The following is a 17,269-nucleotide window of genomic DNA, read 5'->3' as shown; positions in this document are numbered from 1 at the left end:
CAGAAAGCACACGCAAAGGCTGTTAGACTCATGCAGGAGCACACACACACACACAAAAAAGTGCACAGACACAGAAAAATGGTCATACACGTAGAAATGGTCACACACACACATGCACAGACACACCAACAACTGTACAGGGATTCCCACAGTGACTGGGCAGCATTCCCAACCGGAATGGGCAGCTCACTGGACTGGAAGACTAACATTACTCCAGGCGCACTCTGGATTAGATCAACGCTGGGAATTTCACACTGGGACAGAGAGATGGAGAGTGGGAGAATGAGGGAGACAAGGAGGTTAAAAAAAAGAGGAGAGAATGGAGGGGAGGGGTGGGCGAAGACGAGCAAACTAATGCTTAAAAACCCTCAATCCAATTAGGTTTAAAAGCCGAGGTGGAGAAGAGAGGAGAGTGGAGTTCATGTAGTTTTAAAAAGGAGTAAGTCTCATCTGATGAGGTTAAAGATAATGCAAGTTATTTAGGGGTAAAGATACTTTTAGGTTCATTGATAAAAGTGGGGAATTAGAGCGTCTGAGAGGAGGAAACAGTGGTAGATGAGTAGCAATCTATGCAGCCCTGATAGTAGAGATGAGAGGAGCAGAGAGGAGTCTCTTGCTGTACAAAGGACGAGCATGAAAGGAAGAACAGATGAAAAGAGGAGTGTACTCACTAGGCTCACAGCACACTGTGACACGCAACTTCATACATGGCAAAGGAGGGCCTTCATCTGTGGGTAGAGCTGCAAAGAACAGGGAGACAGAGAGATTTAAATACACTAAACCCAACAAACAGTCTATAAAGATACATTTGCATATGCTGAATTAAATATTTCCATCAAATCTACTCTTTGAGGACTCTCTTTGTACTTTTGAATAATCTTGCGACGAGAAAAACTCAACAACAACGAGGTTTCTACCATATCAATACCTCATGATATCAGGAGAAAGGATTACACCTTCTCCCTGTGCGAGACAGACATATTTCACACTTATCTGCAAAACTAAATAAAAACAATAAAATATACAATTGAGAGTGCAGCCATAAAAGAATGCAGCAGCTCTGATATCAATACTGATCATGGCTCTCGTGGGAAAACTGGCAGACATCAGCTGTATTAGCTGTCAGTTTAGCATTGCTTTTAGCAAAACAAATCTGCCTGGAAACTGCAGTTAAATGGCTTTATATTTGAATTATTCACAAACAGCTGCTAACTCAACAGGGACCCGCCACACAAGCTGAGTGTATGATCGCTAACAGTCTGTCTCACTTTGTATCTGTAATTTCAACTGATAAGATACAGCGCAGAATATAACAGTGAGGCTGTGTTATAAAGGCACTATCTGAAGTGGCTGAGTGAGCTCAAATCACACAGAAAAAAACACAGAAAAACAGGGATAACATCTTTGCTACTTTAACAACGCATATGGTCTGTCAGATTAAATGCTGCAAATAAATGAAATACATGAAAACTGAGAGGCACTTTTACCAGAATATAGACAATACCAGCAAACACAGATATACTGCCAGTTGCACGAAACACAACAAATGTGAGTTCCAACCCTGCAGAAGTTTCCAAGGAAAACTAAAAACATGCCTTGACATGTAGTTTTGCTGAAGATCACCACTCATGAAGGAGCTAATGATGCTTCTTTATGGAGCTTCAACCTTTGGACCTTAACTTAAAGTGCACAAGTCCATTGAAAAATAAGTTTTGCTTTTTGTTACTTCATCTGAATGTTTGAAGTTCGCTGTGCAGAAAGACGTACATGCAGAGTTTGACATGAGAAGGATTCGTCTGCGAAAGCAGGAGTGTTTCTCTGAGCTCACCTTAAATCTGAATTTAAGGCCTAGCTAAGCCGAGCTTGAAGCTAATTGTGGTCCTGTATGTCACTCATACGTGTTATGTTCACAACTTCAAATACCCTGAAATTAGACTTTTCAGTGAAGAAAACAACATCCTGTGTCTGGTGGTTAAAATTGAAATGAACAATATTTACATATTCATAGATTCTGAATTTTCCCGTGTGAGAGAAATAGTACATGGGGCTTTTAAAGATGCCCTCCAGACATGTATATTAAGACGTAAATACCAGAGGTCTACTTGGAACGATAATGTGTGTCTCAGGGTTTCCGCTAGTGTACTGCACGTCTGGTCCAAGCATCGGGGATTGTGATTCTTCATGTCAAGACATTTATGCTCACATATGTTTATGCTGAAATTTTATGTGGAGTTCAAGAGTCACTAACAATGTGCTGTCAGGTTCATGCGGCACAATAACTCTATTTTTCCTCTGTATTTCATGATGTTGCACGGTCTTGTTGATGTTAAATGTGTTCATTGTAGCGCTGTAACGTCAGTAAAGGCTCATTTTAGTAATTAGTCTATTCCGAAATTAGCAAGTGTTAATTGTTGTTGCCCTACTGTGACCACACAGTTAACATGGTTACTGCAAAGGCTGTTTAGTATTCTCTCAGTCACACGGACTATGCTGATCTCATTTAACAGTCCTTAAATGCTTATAGTTAATGCTGCAGTCACCAGTACACAGTAAACGCCTGAAATCCAGCTGAGTTGAATAGGTTATGTGAATGTTGAACTGATGACGTGTTTTGCATTGTGTACGTGTGATTGATATAGCAACTGGGTTTGTGCTGAAACAATTAATGAACAGTTGAATGCAGTGTGATGTGAATCCATTGCAAAACAGGAGCGAGTGAATTGGCGTCTTTTAGAAATAAGATCACATAGATGTATGAATTAAGATTGTGATTCTTTTCTGATAAATCATGTAGCCCCGATGAAAATGTATCCAGTGTTTTCCCAGCAGCTACAGGCTAACAAGAAACTCACACTTTATCTTGAATAAATTACTAATTTCTCTGGGCTTTACCATCGCTGGTAACAATTGGGAAAATGTAAGTACACAACTCAAAAACATATATAACATAGATCTGATCATTTTTATACATTTAAATGCATAAATGTTACATATTATGCTTTAAAGTCACAGGGCATTGAGCTCTATAGGCCAATGTTACTGTCGCCTCAAATGGTTCAGTGTTAGGAGCAGCTGACTATCAGAGGATGTCAAGGTGTTTCCTGTTTGTGGGGATCCAGATGTGGAGAACCAGTGGCCGCTGGCCAACAGACCCAGAGAGACAGAGACCCAGAGAGAGTGACCCAGAGACCCAGAGACAGAAACCCTGAGACAGTGGGATGTCAGTGTCATAGTCTATGGGAGTAGAGAGGAGCTGAGCCCAGCTCAGACTGAGCCAACTAATGCCATTAGTGTTTCTAATACTATTGTTCTGTTCTCCCGGGCTAATGCCATTATAGTGTCTCCAGTGCTGCGGGCCCATTCAGCGCAGAAACCCCAGAGCCAGACATTTGGACCAACTTTACGCCTTATCTTTGATGTGGACAAAACACACACAATCGGTCTGAGCCCGATGTGGCCCGGCCAAGGGGGGGTACACCCATTGTTGCTTTTCTCTGAGCAACCACAATAGCTCAGTGTGTGTGTGTGTACATATATACATGTGTGTGTTAGTGTGTGTGTGTGTGGAAGCACTCTCTCATGCCCTCACAATGCTCCATTGTCCCTCGGACCGCAACAGTAATTTATGTAAAGATTCTTTCTCTCCCTCCGTCTCATCCATCCCTTTTGTTGCTCTCCCCTTTCTTTCTCCGGTGTGGATTCCTCTCTTTCTCCCCCCCCCCCCCCAACCCCACTCCCCTCCCTGTCCTGTACTGTCAGACTGTGTCCATCTTTTGCTCTTTCTCTCCCTCTGTCACTCCTCCACGCTTCTCTACCTCCGTCTGCTTCTCTGCCTGCCTTTTTTCCCCCTCCCCTCACTGTCGTCCCGTATTGATCTCCATTTCTTCCTCCTACACTTTGCGGTCCCTCTGTCTCTTTGTTGTCACCCGTCCATACGATGCTTTCACTTGACTCTTTCATTCTCTGCCTTGTTTCATGTCCTCCCCCTCTTGGTTGGACTGACACCACAAGTTGTAAAAAGTGAGAAAAAAAAAAAAAAAGTCAACCGATTTTTACAGCCACTAAGCCATCTTCTGCTTCCCTCCCTCCCTTTTTTCCCTCCAGTGGTTTGAAATAAATGAGTGAGGGGAGAGGAGCGCAGGAGAGTGTAATGGGCAAAGAAGAAACCTTTGCTGTAATTGTGTAACAGCCTACAGGTTTAAGAAAACATCAAATTAATGTCAGTCAGCCTGAATTTATGGAAAACATTAATGCTATAAGCTGCAGTTTGCCAACACTCAAAGCCTCATAAAAAACACATTGGCTCAAGCTGCTCTCAACCTCTTTATCCCTTAAAAATGTAGGGCTGCCTGCCTGGTCACCCCACTTCCTCCAACACAGGTGTCTTTGCACAGTCTGATGAACTGAAACATCAAATATTTACATCTTTTTCTCCTTTCGGGCTGTTTTACTTGGCTTCCAGTGCATAGAGCCCGAAGCGAATATTCATTGCTTCTCCAAAATAGAGATAATGCACTTTGCATATTAAAAACACACTTTTTAGCCATTTAGTGATGTTCAATTCCCAGCTCTTGTCTGTTAATTAGAGTGACTGGATGAGAATGGGTGAAATTCGGGACAGGGGATTTGGGGGTGGGGGTGTAATGTCAGGTGGATTAAAATGCACAGAACAAATCAAATAATTTAGAGTAACATCAGACTCTAACTGATCTATAACTAATTTTCAATTAATTTTATGAAGATGAGCTGCAGATTCTGAGGACGCTGTGACTGGCTGCGATTACAAGACACATGAACCATTACGCACAGGTGACTGGTGTGTTACAGTCATTTTAAATGTCTTTTAAGCAACTAAGATTGTCTGTAGGCCAATATAAAACATAACTAAATATCGGAATTATCCCTATAAACACAAAATGTCCCTGCAATGTTGTGACTGTGACATTTCATTTGTAACATCATGATGATGTTACTGCAATATTACAGTTACAGCATTACCATTAGTTACACTGTTGTTACGGTGCTGAAATGTTAAAATGTAAAAGGTATCCTCTGGCATTTTTGAAATGTCTGTTAAATGTCCCATGTATGATGTTTCCTGTATTTTATATCATGATGTTGCTGCAACATTACAGCTAAAAGGTTACATTGCAGCTATATTCCAGCAACGACCCTGTCTTAGTAGGAACATTGCATACAACATCCCTGTGATATAAAGTGATGTTATGACAACATCTCCAAGAAGTGGTGGAAACCTTGGGGCAGTTTAATGTACTGGTGACGATACTCTGGAGTTTCACTTGATATGTTATTACAGTGTCACATGTTGCAACAATTACACTGCAACAACTTTGTGTTAGTAGAAATAGTCTATAGAAGTGATCTGATAATAATATTTTCACAGATTCACATGTTCATATTATCTATTACTATTTTTGGGACAAACAGGAGAGGATCCAGGATTCAGACCAATTGCTTGTAACAGCATGCCATGGTCACCCCACCGTCAACACTTCTTGAGGCACATAATGTTTAAAAAGGTGTACAAAATGACTGGGGATGTGATCAAAAAGGGTTAAAAAGGCATTTTTCCCATTTAATCTCGACTTATAAAGAAGATAAATTCATAAGTATTCAGGTATTGCTTCGGAATCAAACAATTTCATTGATATGCTGCCCTACTTGAGACGCACTTGAATCTCTGACAACCTGGATACATGATGCAACTTCCCCCACACAGAGAAACACACACAAGCTTCTACTCACAGCTGTAGTAGTAGTGTCGCCCTGGCAGGAACTCAAACCCCAGAGAGAAGGGAGTAAACCTTTGGATCTTTTCAGAGAAGCGCACCGGTCCAAAGGGAGCATAGGGGGTGTTACACTCCCACCTCTTGATGGCCTTTCTGGTCTCCACACAGCCCTGGAAAGACGCCTCCCCCACCAGGTAGAGGGCCAGCGTCTCTGGCTGCCCGGGGCCCAGGGTCCCCTTATCTGGGTAGTGTGGGCAGTAAATGTCCAGGTAGTCATTCAGAGTCACCTGAATGGACAGATCTCCCGCTGTTAACCTGCAAGGAAAAACGACAACGGCATGAATATTTCACGTAATGATTACACAGAGTAATACATGACTGAAGGGGAAAGAGAGGTGGTGATTAAGCACAGACAGACAGAGAAGAGAGAGATGACAGGTAGTCCATAATTCCTTTGTGCCTGAAGGAATGTGGATAGTTACAGCAGATGGATAGTTCATCAATATTACACATAACGATTACACATGGTGATAAAACAAAGTTGTACAGGTCTTAAAGAGTGTTTGAAGATTTCATATATCACTATGATACAACTCCATTTTATTTCCATAACAGAAAAGGATCTGTGTTGAGCAACAAATATGGTAGACAATTCGTCAGTGCTGATTAAGACCAGTTTAGGGGGAGATAAAACATGTACCTGCTATAGACACTTGATGATAGCAGTAAAAAATTGTTTGATCGAATGTTCAGTAGTTTCACTTAAATACATTAAATGCGAACTGCCATGACAGCTCGTAACGAATACGACCCAGCAGAGAAACAGTGTGTGCTACAAGTGATACACAAGCACCCAATCATTTAACAGGTGTTTGGTTGTATAACATAGTGGACAAAGCTTACGGATCTGGCCGCCATTATTCGTCCATTCTGCTGAATGGATCACCAACCAGCTCCAAGCTCTTGCCGGTACTGCACATGCTCTGATAGCCAAAAAACAAGATGGCCACTCCCATAATGCCAAACTTGAGGCTTCAAAACTGTTGCCCAGTTTGTTCATACTTGCCATCGACATGTGGCAAAACGAGTGCAGGCAATGAGGAAATAAAGAAGGACGGATCAGCTCAGCAGTATGGCATTTGTTTTTTTAAGTATGACTGATATCTGAACACCGTTGTGTCTAAACTGTGGAGCGGAAAGACAACAAATTTATCTTGCCACATTAGCCACTTCCAAGCTTTGGAATATGCAACATACAGTCAGTCACAACCTACATTTGCTACATCTCAAGCAACAATCAACAGGCAGTCTACCTGGAGAGGTACTCAGCAACAGTCTTGTGTAACTTAACCCTCTTTTCTCTTTGTCTTTATCAAAAACAGGACATTAAAAATCTTCAGTTTTTGATACTTGCTGAGATTAAACATTTTATCGTGATGAATATCGCTCAGCCTTAGTTCAGTGTAAAATACACGAGTCGATCTGCTTTCCATTCTCCCTCTACACAGAGCAGATATATAGTCCACAGGCGTGTACAAACTTATGCGGACGTGCATGTGCATGCACAACCACGTCTTCAGTCAAGGTTGACTGGCTTTAGGCACAACAACAACTGTGGACAAGACAGCATCATTAGAACAGAAGAGCTGCATAATGCATGCTCCTTTAGACTGCAGATTCTGACTTCCTGTCAGCTACAGTATAAAGAGCCACCCGTGTACAAGCTAATATGGAGAATGAGAAACTGAGGGAAGAAGATGTAGGACAGAGATGTAGAGAAGTAAATTTAACAGGAAGAAATCACAAGACTTTGTAAGAATCATAACAGCATGAAAAGACAAAGCGGGAGACAATAAATGAGGAGAGAAATGTGTGACAAATGGAGGGAAGCAATGTGAGTGATGGAGTGACATGAGACGGGGCCCAGATGAAGACAGAAGGAGAGCGATGAAAAGAAAGCTGTTGAGACAGGTTAAAGCAGAGAGGTGGAACAAAAAAGAAATGAATAAGAAAGCCATAAGAAGAGGAAAGTTGGATGAACAGGTGATGGGGAAAGAAGTGGAGTAAAGAGAAAAGAAAGTAAAGTGTTTTAATTAGCGACCCCAGAGAGTCTGAGTGCAGACACACAGAGAGGAGAACAACGGAGTGGAAGAAAGAGAGGAGACGGACTTTAATTGGTCTCCTCTTCGCATGGAGTGCGGGAGAAAAGAATGAGGGGCAGAATGTGGCTTGGGCAGAAGGTTGAGGTCCATCAGTGGGAGTCTTTATAGAGGGGTGACAGAGCGGAGGAGAGAGGAAGGGAGTGCTGGGAGTCAGTGAAGGGGAACATGGGAGGGGGAAAAAAAAAGAACGTGGAATGGGGAGGGGAGGACGGCAGTGGACGGCGGAGTAGACGGCGGAGTAGTCTCAAGTTAAGTAGGCAGACAGAGAAGAGACCAGAAGAATAAATGAGAGGAAGAATGAGAGGAGGAGGAGGAGGAGACAGAAGTGAAATGAAACAGATAGACATGACAGGAAGCAGGAGACTGTGATGGTCCAGCAAATCTGCAGAGGTTATCAAAGATGGATGGAGCAATGAGAGGAGAAATGACGAGAGAATAGAAATCCACATTTTCTGCTAACTTTGAACCAGAATGTGGTACGCAGTGGTGTATATTTCTGAGTGAGATAATGGAGCAGAAAAGCAGGAGAGTCTGTGTGTGTGTGTGTGTGTGTGTGTGTGTGTCGTGGGGATGCAGGTGAGACCCTGGAGGCTGGTCTCACCAAAGCTGCTTCCTGCTCAATAGCTAGCGCACAGAATTGGCGATCTATCAACGGGACAGGACACCATCGATCAGGATGCCTCACACAGGACACACACACTCCCCTGATCAATATGCCTCCTGCAAGTGTGTGTGTGTGGCCATGTCCGATAGCTCTATTACCTGTGTGCACTAATTACAGCCGAACAAAGGCACTCAATTGTCTGGTTAAGAGAACACAAAAGCACATAAGCCAGTGTGAGCACGCTCATACGCACCCACACACATGCTGTCACACATGCTCACACACTAGGGCTGCGTACCCGTCTTCAGTACTTTTATGGCACTATCAAGTAAGGGTGGGTGATATTGCCAAATGCATGTCGCAGTAACAGTATGTATTACAAAATAGTAATTGCTCTGTAAATTCAGTTAAAAATGGTATAAACTAGGAATGAAATATCAAAACATCCCTGTGCCTACATCTGGAGACTTCTTATTCTTAATACTATGTCAAAAGCCTGGTGCTTCTCATACAGCTGCAAATGAGTTTACACCAACATCATTTGAAGGCCCAATGCGTGTCTTTCAGCCAGTAATGGGTTACTGCAGGCTTCTGTATGAGAGACAAAATGTTGGCATCTGACAAGCTGGGAATGAAAATGGACTGAAAGATCAGGATGTCAATTTTAAAAAATAAAACTCAAGATTTGTATCATATTGCATTATATATTTTTTATTTTTTTTAAATTGTTAAAATGTATTTTATAGAATTGGTACCTAAACAAGTATCCTTCAAAATTTCTGAATGATACCCAGCCCTATCATACTTATACACACACCCAGCAGCCCGTTTACTCTTTGTACTACCTGTGGTGTTTTCTGAAGCTTCTCTGAGGCTGAGACATGTTTACTTAGGTGCACCACCTGTGGAAGTGTGTGTGTGCGTGTGTGTGTGCACATGTGTGCATGTGTATGTAATAATAGACGTGTGCTGTGTCAACATGCTGCACCCCCTGCTATACATGTCATTCAACTCAGGCTTCCTCTGCACTACTTAGGTCCCGTTCACCCCCCTCTTCCACCTCCCAGTTTGCATTCCTTCTCACCCTTTTCCTCCCCTCGATCTCGTCCCTTGTCTTTTCCCACTTTGGATGACACGCACTCATCCCCAATCTATTGCTTCAGAGGGTGTAGCTCCTCCTGCTCGACCTCCTATTTCTGACTCCTCACTATCCTACATTACCCCTGCCTCCTCCCCCCTCTTCCTCCCGCAATCCTCCAACCTCGGCCATATGTACGCCAGCAATTACAGAGACGGTGTGCTCTACTGATGTCAAACTGTCAGCCCTCTTCCCTTCCTTCCTCCCTTTCCCCTCTCTCTGGCCCTGGTAGGCTTGGGTACGCCCTAATTACACTCCGCATCCACCCCTCCTGCCAGCCACCATGCAGCAGAGTGGTGACAGCACAGGGGCATCATGGGAGCACAGAGGAGCTGTGGGTGTCAAAGAACAGAGTGCTGGAGCAGCCTATCAGTGCGAGAGTCCTCTGGAAGCGGAGGCAAGGATTGGCTCGGTCCCGTGCTGAAGCAGAGGGGAGAGGGCAAAGACACAGCACACACGCACAAACACATGCCCATTTACATACACACACAAACACATGTTCACACATGCCAGAAACATGAAAGTACTTCAGGAGAATAAAACATGCTCTATCCCCCATGCCAGAGGGTGATCAGTGACACCCTTCTGAGGACTGGTGCAAGCTCTTGGTTGATAAAGAAAAATCTCACCGAGGAGCCAAATCAAAAATAACATGCTGCGCTCTCCAGTGGAAAAACTTGAAAAGGCTAACATTTATCTTTTTTACTATTATTACAGGAAATCACTTTCAAAATTTTAAAAATTGAACATAACCCATGTCCCTCCCGATGTGTGTCCATGTTGCACAGAAGCATATATATAGTGAATGAGTGTGTGTGTATGAGTGTGTGTGTGCAGTTATAATGAAATGCAGGGGGTTGACTGTGGCAGAGACCTTTGATCCTTTAATATGAGAGAATAATTAAAGGAGCAACAATCCCACAACACGGCTTCAGGAATACAGAACAGATACTCGATCACGCACAGCAGCTGCATACTATGCATACTGAATACACTTAGGTACTTAACGCAAGTACTGCACATAAACATGGAGGATAAAAATACTCTACTACAATGAAAATGCTAATATCATGCGTACACTGCGCTGTGCTCCCTAATGACTTAAAAAAAATGTATATACACTGTAGTTTTAATAAACACTTTCATGCTTGTGATGGTATGCGACCCAGCCTGCAGTAAAAGTCTGTTGGCTCCTTGTAGTGATGATGGGAGGCCGAAAGGCTTTGTGGAGCCTCAGTTCTTCCGTGGTCGATCACAGCGGGGCGATCGCTAACTGTGGTCACTATGTTGGCTGGGCACAGCAAGCTGTGGTCACTGTGCTTTGGCTGGGCATAGCATGACACAGCTTTAGCCTCCAGGGTGGGTGCTGCAAGAACACTTCTGGTGATACTTGAGGATCTGTGGTGCTCTCTGACAGGATGACTTTGTGGAATGGTATTATTTATTTTAGGGTGTTTTTGGTGTACCAGATGGGTGGGGTTTCTCGCACGATGACAGTTGAGTAGATGTCGGATGAGTCATTAGTATCAACTTTGACATTACTAGACATACTGGTTGTCTCGGTATTCTGGGTGTCACAGTAGTGTTTGGCTAATGCAACTTGTCGTAATAGTCAAGTCACACCAGCATTTTGAATAGTCAACTTTCACACTGAAATTAATTCATTGAAATTGAATAGCTGTACATCAGTCGATTTGCTTGCAAAGTTGAAGTAAATCTGTTGCAGGGCAAACATTTGTTCTGCTGACCAACTACAAACTGTTTTGCTAACCTTTAAGGGGAGAAAGAAATCATGTTTTTCGTAAAAATAACTTGAAAATGGGAAACAAACCCAGCCTCCTACATGAAAGATGTGTTCATCCATGCGTCCACCTTATCATCCTTCTTTCATGGACTTTGTTTATCTTTATACTATGTGTGTCGTATGCTTATTGCTTATTTTAACCAAAATCATGGTCTTTTCCTAAACCTATGAAAAGGAGAAAAGCGATCCGCACACCAAAAGAGCTCCCATATACAATTTTTTATTTAGCGTGACGTTTTGGGCTAGAACGTTCTTCCTCAGACTGCTAATCATTAGAACAGAGTCGCCATTTTAAATACCCATAATGCAAGGATGCAAGAATACTAAGTGATATATGCGATCATGTATAGAAGAAAATATATATAATATGTAGACAAATATATAATATGTAGATACATGTTAAAAAATATATGTAGAAAAACACATCTATATATATAGAGAGAGAGAGATACATAGATATACACATTTTTTTAACGCATGTTTCTACATATTATATATTTGTCTACATATTATATATATTTTCTTCTATACATGATCGCATATATCACTTAGTATTCTTGTCAAATGGCAGAATTGTATTCTTGCTATTGGAAATGTACCACATGGTGTAATCCTTGCATTATGGATATTTAAGATGGCGATTCTGCTCTAATGATTAGCAGTCTGAGGAAGAGCGTTCTAGCTTGAAACGTCATGCTAAATAAAAAATTGTATACGGGAGCTCTTTTGGTATGCGGATCGCTTTTCTCCTTTTCATGCCTTTGATACTTCTGTGATCCAGCACCCAACCCAGTGGGCCTCGGGGATGTGCGTGTCCTATTTTTATCATACTTTTCCTAAACCTAACCAAGTATTTTGGTTGTCTAAACTTACCAAAACCCAATCAAGCGGTTTTGTGGCTAAGCCTACTCAAACTAAACCTAAGTGTGCAGTTTTTTAGCCTAAACCTACCCAACCTGCGGCCATTTCAGAGGCGCAAACAGTGCACCAATGTACACACACCATGCTTATTGCGTTCTCAGCACTGTGTTCTCGGGAACGGACGTGCCTCTTTTTAACTTTTTGTCCATTAGCAACAGAGTTACCTGGCAAGCCTGCTAGCCTAGTTATAGTGGTTAGCATGTCACTATGTACTTCATTAGCAACAGTAGCTTGCCAGCTAGCCCCCTGCACTACATCAACAGCCTTACCGCCCCACCTGTTTTGTGGACATACTAATAATTTCTGCTGGTCAGCTTTCTGGAAACAACATGGATGCTACAAAGGGTAGAGTAGGGTTGTTGTACTTGTTAAAGCATCTGGATGATGGGTTAGTTGAGACTAGCATCACGGTGGATGTTCTTGTTGCTATCCAGTTAATGCTGCTAATCAATCAATTTTCTAACTAATCTAGGTGAGCGCTACTAATTTAGGTGGTTCTATATGCACAGCAACTAACAGGTACAGCCAAATTCCATTTCATAAATTACATGTGAGCAAAAAAATGACATGCAACACGTGTTAATAAAAACTTACCAACCAAATATTTACTTTGGTTTCTGCGCAGATGATGTCAACAACTCAATAAGTCATGTATCATCATTTTGGACTACTTTCTGAGTTGTTGTTACAACTAGAGGGAGTGTTAATGTGAATATTCCTCATTCCTGATTATTACAACACCACATGAATGTAGGATAAAATCAAAGATTTAGTGAAAACATTTCTTGACTAGAGGGACTGTAGAAAACTTAAGGCAAGCAAAATGGAAATTTCTCATATGTGAGCACACCTGAACACTCAAAAAAGAAAAAAAAAAAAGAACTGTGATGTTGGGCAGGTGAATAAAAGACTTTGGAAGTCTTTCATGGGAAAAACAGCACTGTAGTGTGGGGGAATAATTGATGGAAAGCAGGGGAGAAGTTTCTGATATAACAAAGAGCCCAAAGACAGTCCAGGAGGAAAGAGGGAACATGGCAGAACTATAGAGAGATTCCTTCCTTGAGGTCTCCGAAGCTTCAGTGACCCTGTGCTCCACAGGCTACCCTGTCTTCACAGGAAGAAAGAAAAGGAATCATACAGCTGAAGTGCTGCAGCCATGAGTCAGAGAATAAGAGGAAACTTCACCTGCACCATTTCCAAGAATTTGCATGGCTCAAACCTTTTTGTTTCCCATTTCCTCTCCCCTATTCCATCTTTCTCTGCATGGATATAAAACGGAACAGAATCAGGACAACCCCCACTCACTCCTCCTCTTTTAGTTGTGCCCCCCCTCCACACCCACACAAAGCCATGCTGTGTCCAGAGCCCAAACACCAGTGTTGTGTCTAACCTGGTGCTTACTCCCCTCAACGCGCACAAACAAGGACTTCACCCCCCACCTCTGACCATCTGGGCCCCCCCACCACCCCGCCGGTCCAGCTGGCTGAAAAATCCCTTTACCACCCCCCTCCACCCTCACACCCTCAAGACTAGATTCTCAGTGTCATCAAACTGTGGCCAAAGACTGCGATCAACCACTCCTCACAGAGAGGAAAGAGGGACTTAAGGGGAACAAGCTGTTGCTCTTATCTGCTCTTTCCTGTTTGGTATGCCTACGTGAGTGTGAGTGTGTGTGTGTGTGTGTGTGTGTGTGTGTGTGTGTGTGTGTGTGTGTTTCCTTCAAGGTCAGTGGGAAGTGTATGTCTCCTCTACACTAGTCCTTTTGCTTTGCTTTTCAATGGCTAAAGTGGCCCAAATCTGATTTTTTAAATTTTATATACATACTCTCTCTGCATAATTGTCATCTGCTCACAGTATGGACATTTGTTTGTTTCAGCTAAACCTGCTCAAAATATGCGATTGACCCTTTTCTTACCGAGAGTAGATGAGTTTCTGTTTGTTTTTTTCTAATGTGAGCTGGAAAGCTGGAAGTCTCAACTCATGTGTGTGTGGGAGAGCGGATAGAAGGAGGGTTTTAAAAGTGTCTGTGTTCAGCACGCAGTGCTTTGTGGTGTCTAACTGAATCTCTGTGGCTTTAGGTTCATGTTTGCTTTGAGCTGCGTACGAGTTATGTTAAGCTGCTGCTGATGATTTCCATTTCACAATTAAAAAACTTTTACATAATAAAATAACGGGGGACTTTTATTGTGAAGAATTTACAAGAAATAAAATGTTTATCAACCATTTCACAGACGCTCAACTAAAGACAAATGCATCAACAGTAAATAGACGCCTTCAAGTGAGTGCAGACCGAGTTAAACCAAGTCAAGCAAAGCAGCACATGAATGAAAAAGGAGCAAAAGAGTCAGAAGTTACTGACAGACAACAAATCTTTACTGCCTCAGCCAAAAAGGGACGTAAATTAGCATGTCCACTCAGGTGTCATGTTTATGTCACTGCCGATCGGAGCTGGAGCCGATAAATACCAGTGACTACTGCAGTCATTTGACCCAGGAGTGAATACCAACTGTAACCTTCCCCACTGAAGACAGAAAACAGATGTTAGTGGTTTTTTTTCTCTCTTGTGTAAAAATGAATAATGATTGGTTTTAATGTAGAAGTTGACTTCAGTGGTTTACATTTTTACAAAAGCCTGCTGCTACCAGTTCATACTGGGATCTGATTTTGGCTACATTTAAAAAAATAATGTGAACAGATGGACTAAAAAAAATCAAATCTTCATAATAAATCAGATCTTAACATTAAGACTTGCGATGTGAACATAACGTATGACTCCTAATCTTTAAATGTGTATGGTGAATGAACTTTCCATCTACTTAAGTCTGTGTTTTTTCTATAAATGCAAGTTCTGAGTACACACATTATATTAATATGCATCAAGATCCGGGTGGCTAAACAGTTTCCTGGGGGGAAGCCCTGTTGCGTCAGAAAAACCTAATTTCTGTCCTCATAAGGGTAGAAGGATATAAGCACAGGTGGACACACACTTTGTAAAGCATCATATCGATACGAATTTGGTGCATAAGTGCTGGTGACAATGGCTGTGGCTGTATGTGTATAACGTAGATGAAGTGATTGGTTGCACATTTCTTACCCTACAGGCTCCACTGAATGACCAGAAGACACAGGCCATTCAAAGTGTGTGGATCAGCAGGCTCTCTCGTGGCCCCAGCACACTACCCATCAATTTACAGACACGGATAAAACACCCAGATATGCCCACAAACACACACACACACCTGCTGCTTCAGGCTCTAAAGGATCTCCAGCCTCAGGTTAAGACAGACCCTATTTTCTGCCTGTTATGGCATAGGTCCTCCCTGTGCGTGTGTGTATGTGTGTCATTCTGTGGGACTCAGCAGCACAACAGGATGTATGGCTGCGGCCATCAGAGCTGAGGAAAATTGCATGATTCGGACCCACAGGACCCATCAGTATGGAAACCAATCCATCGGAACCATTTTGATACGGCTGCAGGTCTGCAGAAACCATCATCCCCCTCTGTGGCAGAGCTCTGTCATGCATAGGCACTGCTCTCCATGTGTGGTCCGGCCTGATCCTAAAAATAAGCTTTCCAGTGACTTTTCCTGGAGGTATGAAATTACTGTCCACAATAGAAATGGACAAGAGTGCAGTCTTGCAGTCTATGACTCGTTTATATTCTCGCCGTTTGACCAAAAACACTGAAATGTTGCCTCACTATGCCCACCAGCACGGCAGTAGCTGAAAGTGTTGCCCGATTTGACACTCTCACCTGCTCTGTGTAGAGGTGGCCACACTCGGAAGAGGAGTGCGAGGAAAAAAGGGCACAAGCAGAGGAGTTTCAGCTCCCACGCAGAGAGGAGTGACGGGGAAAAGTGTACGGCATGGGCGAGAGTGGGGTGCACGTACAGCGAGGGGTGTGCGAGGGGGTAAATAAGGTCAGACGTGCCGTTGCCAGGACAACAACCAATCCGGAGCTGGGATTGGAGCCAAGCCAATGCCCCACCCATTCATCCTCCGCTCCATCCGTCTTTTTCCCCTGCATCCCTCTATCGGACAGCCTAAACCTCAGAGTAATGAGTGCTCTCCATGTTTCTGCAGTCTAAATGGAGCTGCAGAGTAAATACAGGGCTGATCTGTACAGGTGCCAGGCTCGGATACATAAACCTGAATATAGCTACAGCGCCTCACCGCTCAGACACTGACAGCACAGCGGACAGAGGGGGGAGGAAGACAGTGTGACAGCTATGATGGGTGGACACAAAAAGCCATGATTCAAACTGTTTATGAAATCTATCAAAGTGTATTGCTACGAAGTGGCAGCTGAGCTGATCCACTGTGTCAACATCATTTGTCTCATGTTTATGTACTAACTTTCTGTTTGGGCTCTTCAGCTTTAGTGCCAGAGCAGATGAAGACAGGGTGTAGACAAATTAATGTTAACATTGAAGTAAACCCCACTACACAAAGGTTGGTCGTAGTGGATTCGTGCCACTGGGGCAGGTGGAGTTTGGTCAAGGGGGATCTTTAATCTGTTTATTCTAAGTAAAGGATAATGTACAGTGAGTGGATCATTATTGGGAAATAAACCCCAATAGGATGATGCAGGAAGGGGTCTTAAATCACCCTGAAGCGTTCATTTCCCAATAATGACCTGTTCACTGTACCCTATCCTGCTTATCACGCTGTACTTACTAAGAAAATAATAATATGATAATAATTTGATACAAATATTAAGTTAAAAATGATTTTATTGAATTAAAAATAATTGTATCCCCCTTCCAGATGATCTGAGCTGAACAGTTTGTTCTTCATAGCAATGGTCTGTTATTCAGAAATAACTGAGCTTACAATGCCTTAATTGACCAATCAGAAGTGATTATTTAAAAGGGCTGTGTAATGAACATT

At 42.7% G+C, this 17,269-nt stretch overlaps 1 protein-coding gene across 2 annotated transcripts in view; it reads right to left on the bottom strand.

Annotated features, from left to right (window-relative positions):
- Window positions 1-17,269, bottom strand: part of efna4 (ephrin A4) — a 49,213-nt gene that overhangs the window by 11,558 nt on the left and 20,386 nt on the right. For both annotated transcript variants that reach the window (XM_084726783.1, XM_084726785.1), the window contains exons 2-3: window positions 5,767-6,065; window positions 672-740 (exon numbers count right to left, since the gene is read on the bottom strand). In XM_084726783.1, the coding sequence (XP_084582909.1) occupies window positions 672-740; window positions 5,767-6,065 (368 nt within the window). The remainder of the gene's footprint in view (window positions 1-671; window positions 741-5,766; window positions 6,066-17,269) is intronic.

This window comes from Lutjanus erythropterus, chromosome 9 (genome assembly GCF_056507025.1).
Source record: "Lutjanus erythropterus isolate fLutEry1 chromosome 9, fLutEry1.hap2, whole genome shotgun sequence".
NCBI classification, from domain to species: domain Eukaryota; kingdom Metazoa; phylum Chordata; class Actinopteri; order Lutjaniformes; family Lutjanidae; genus Lutjanus; species Lutjanus erythropterus.
This window is presented reverse-complemented; position numbering and strand designations above follow the sequence as displayed.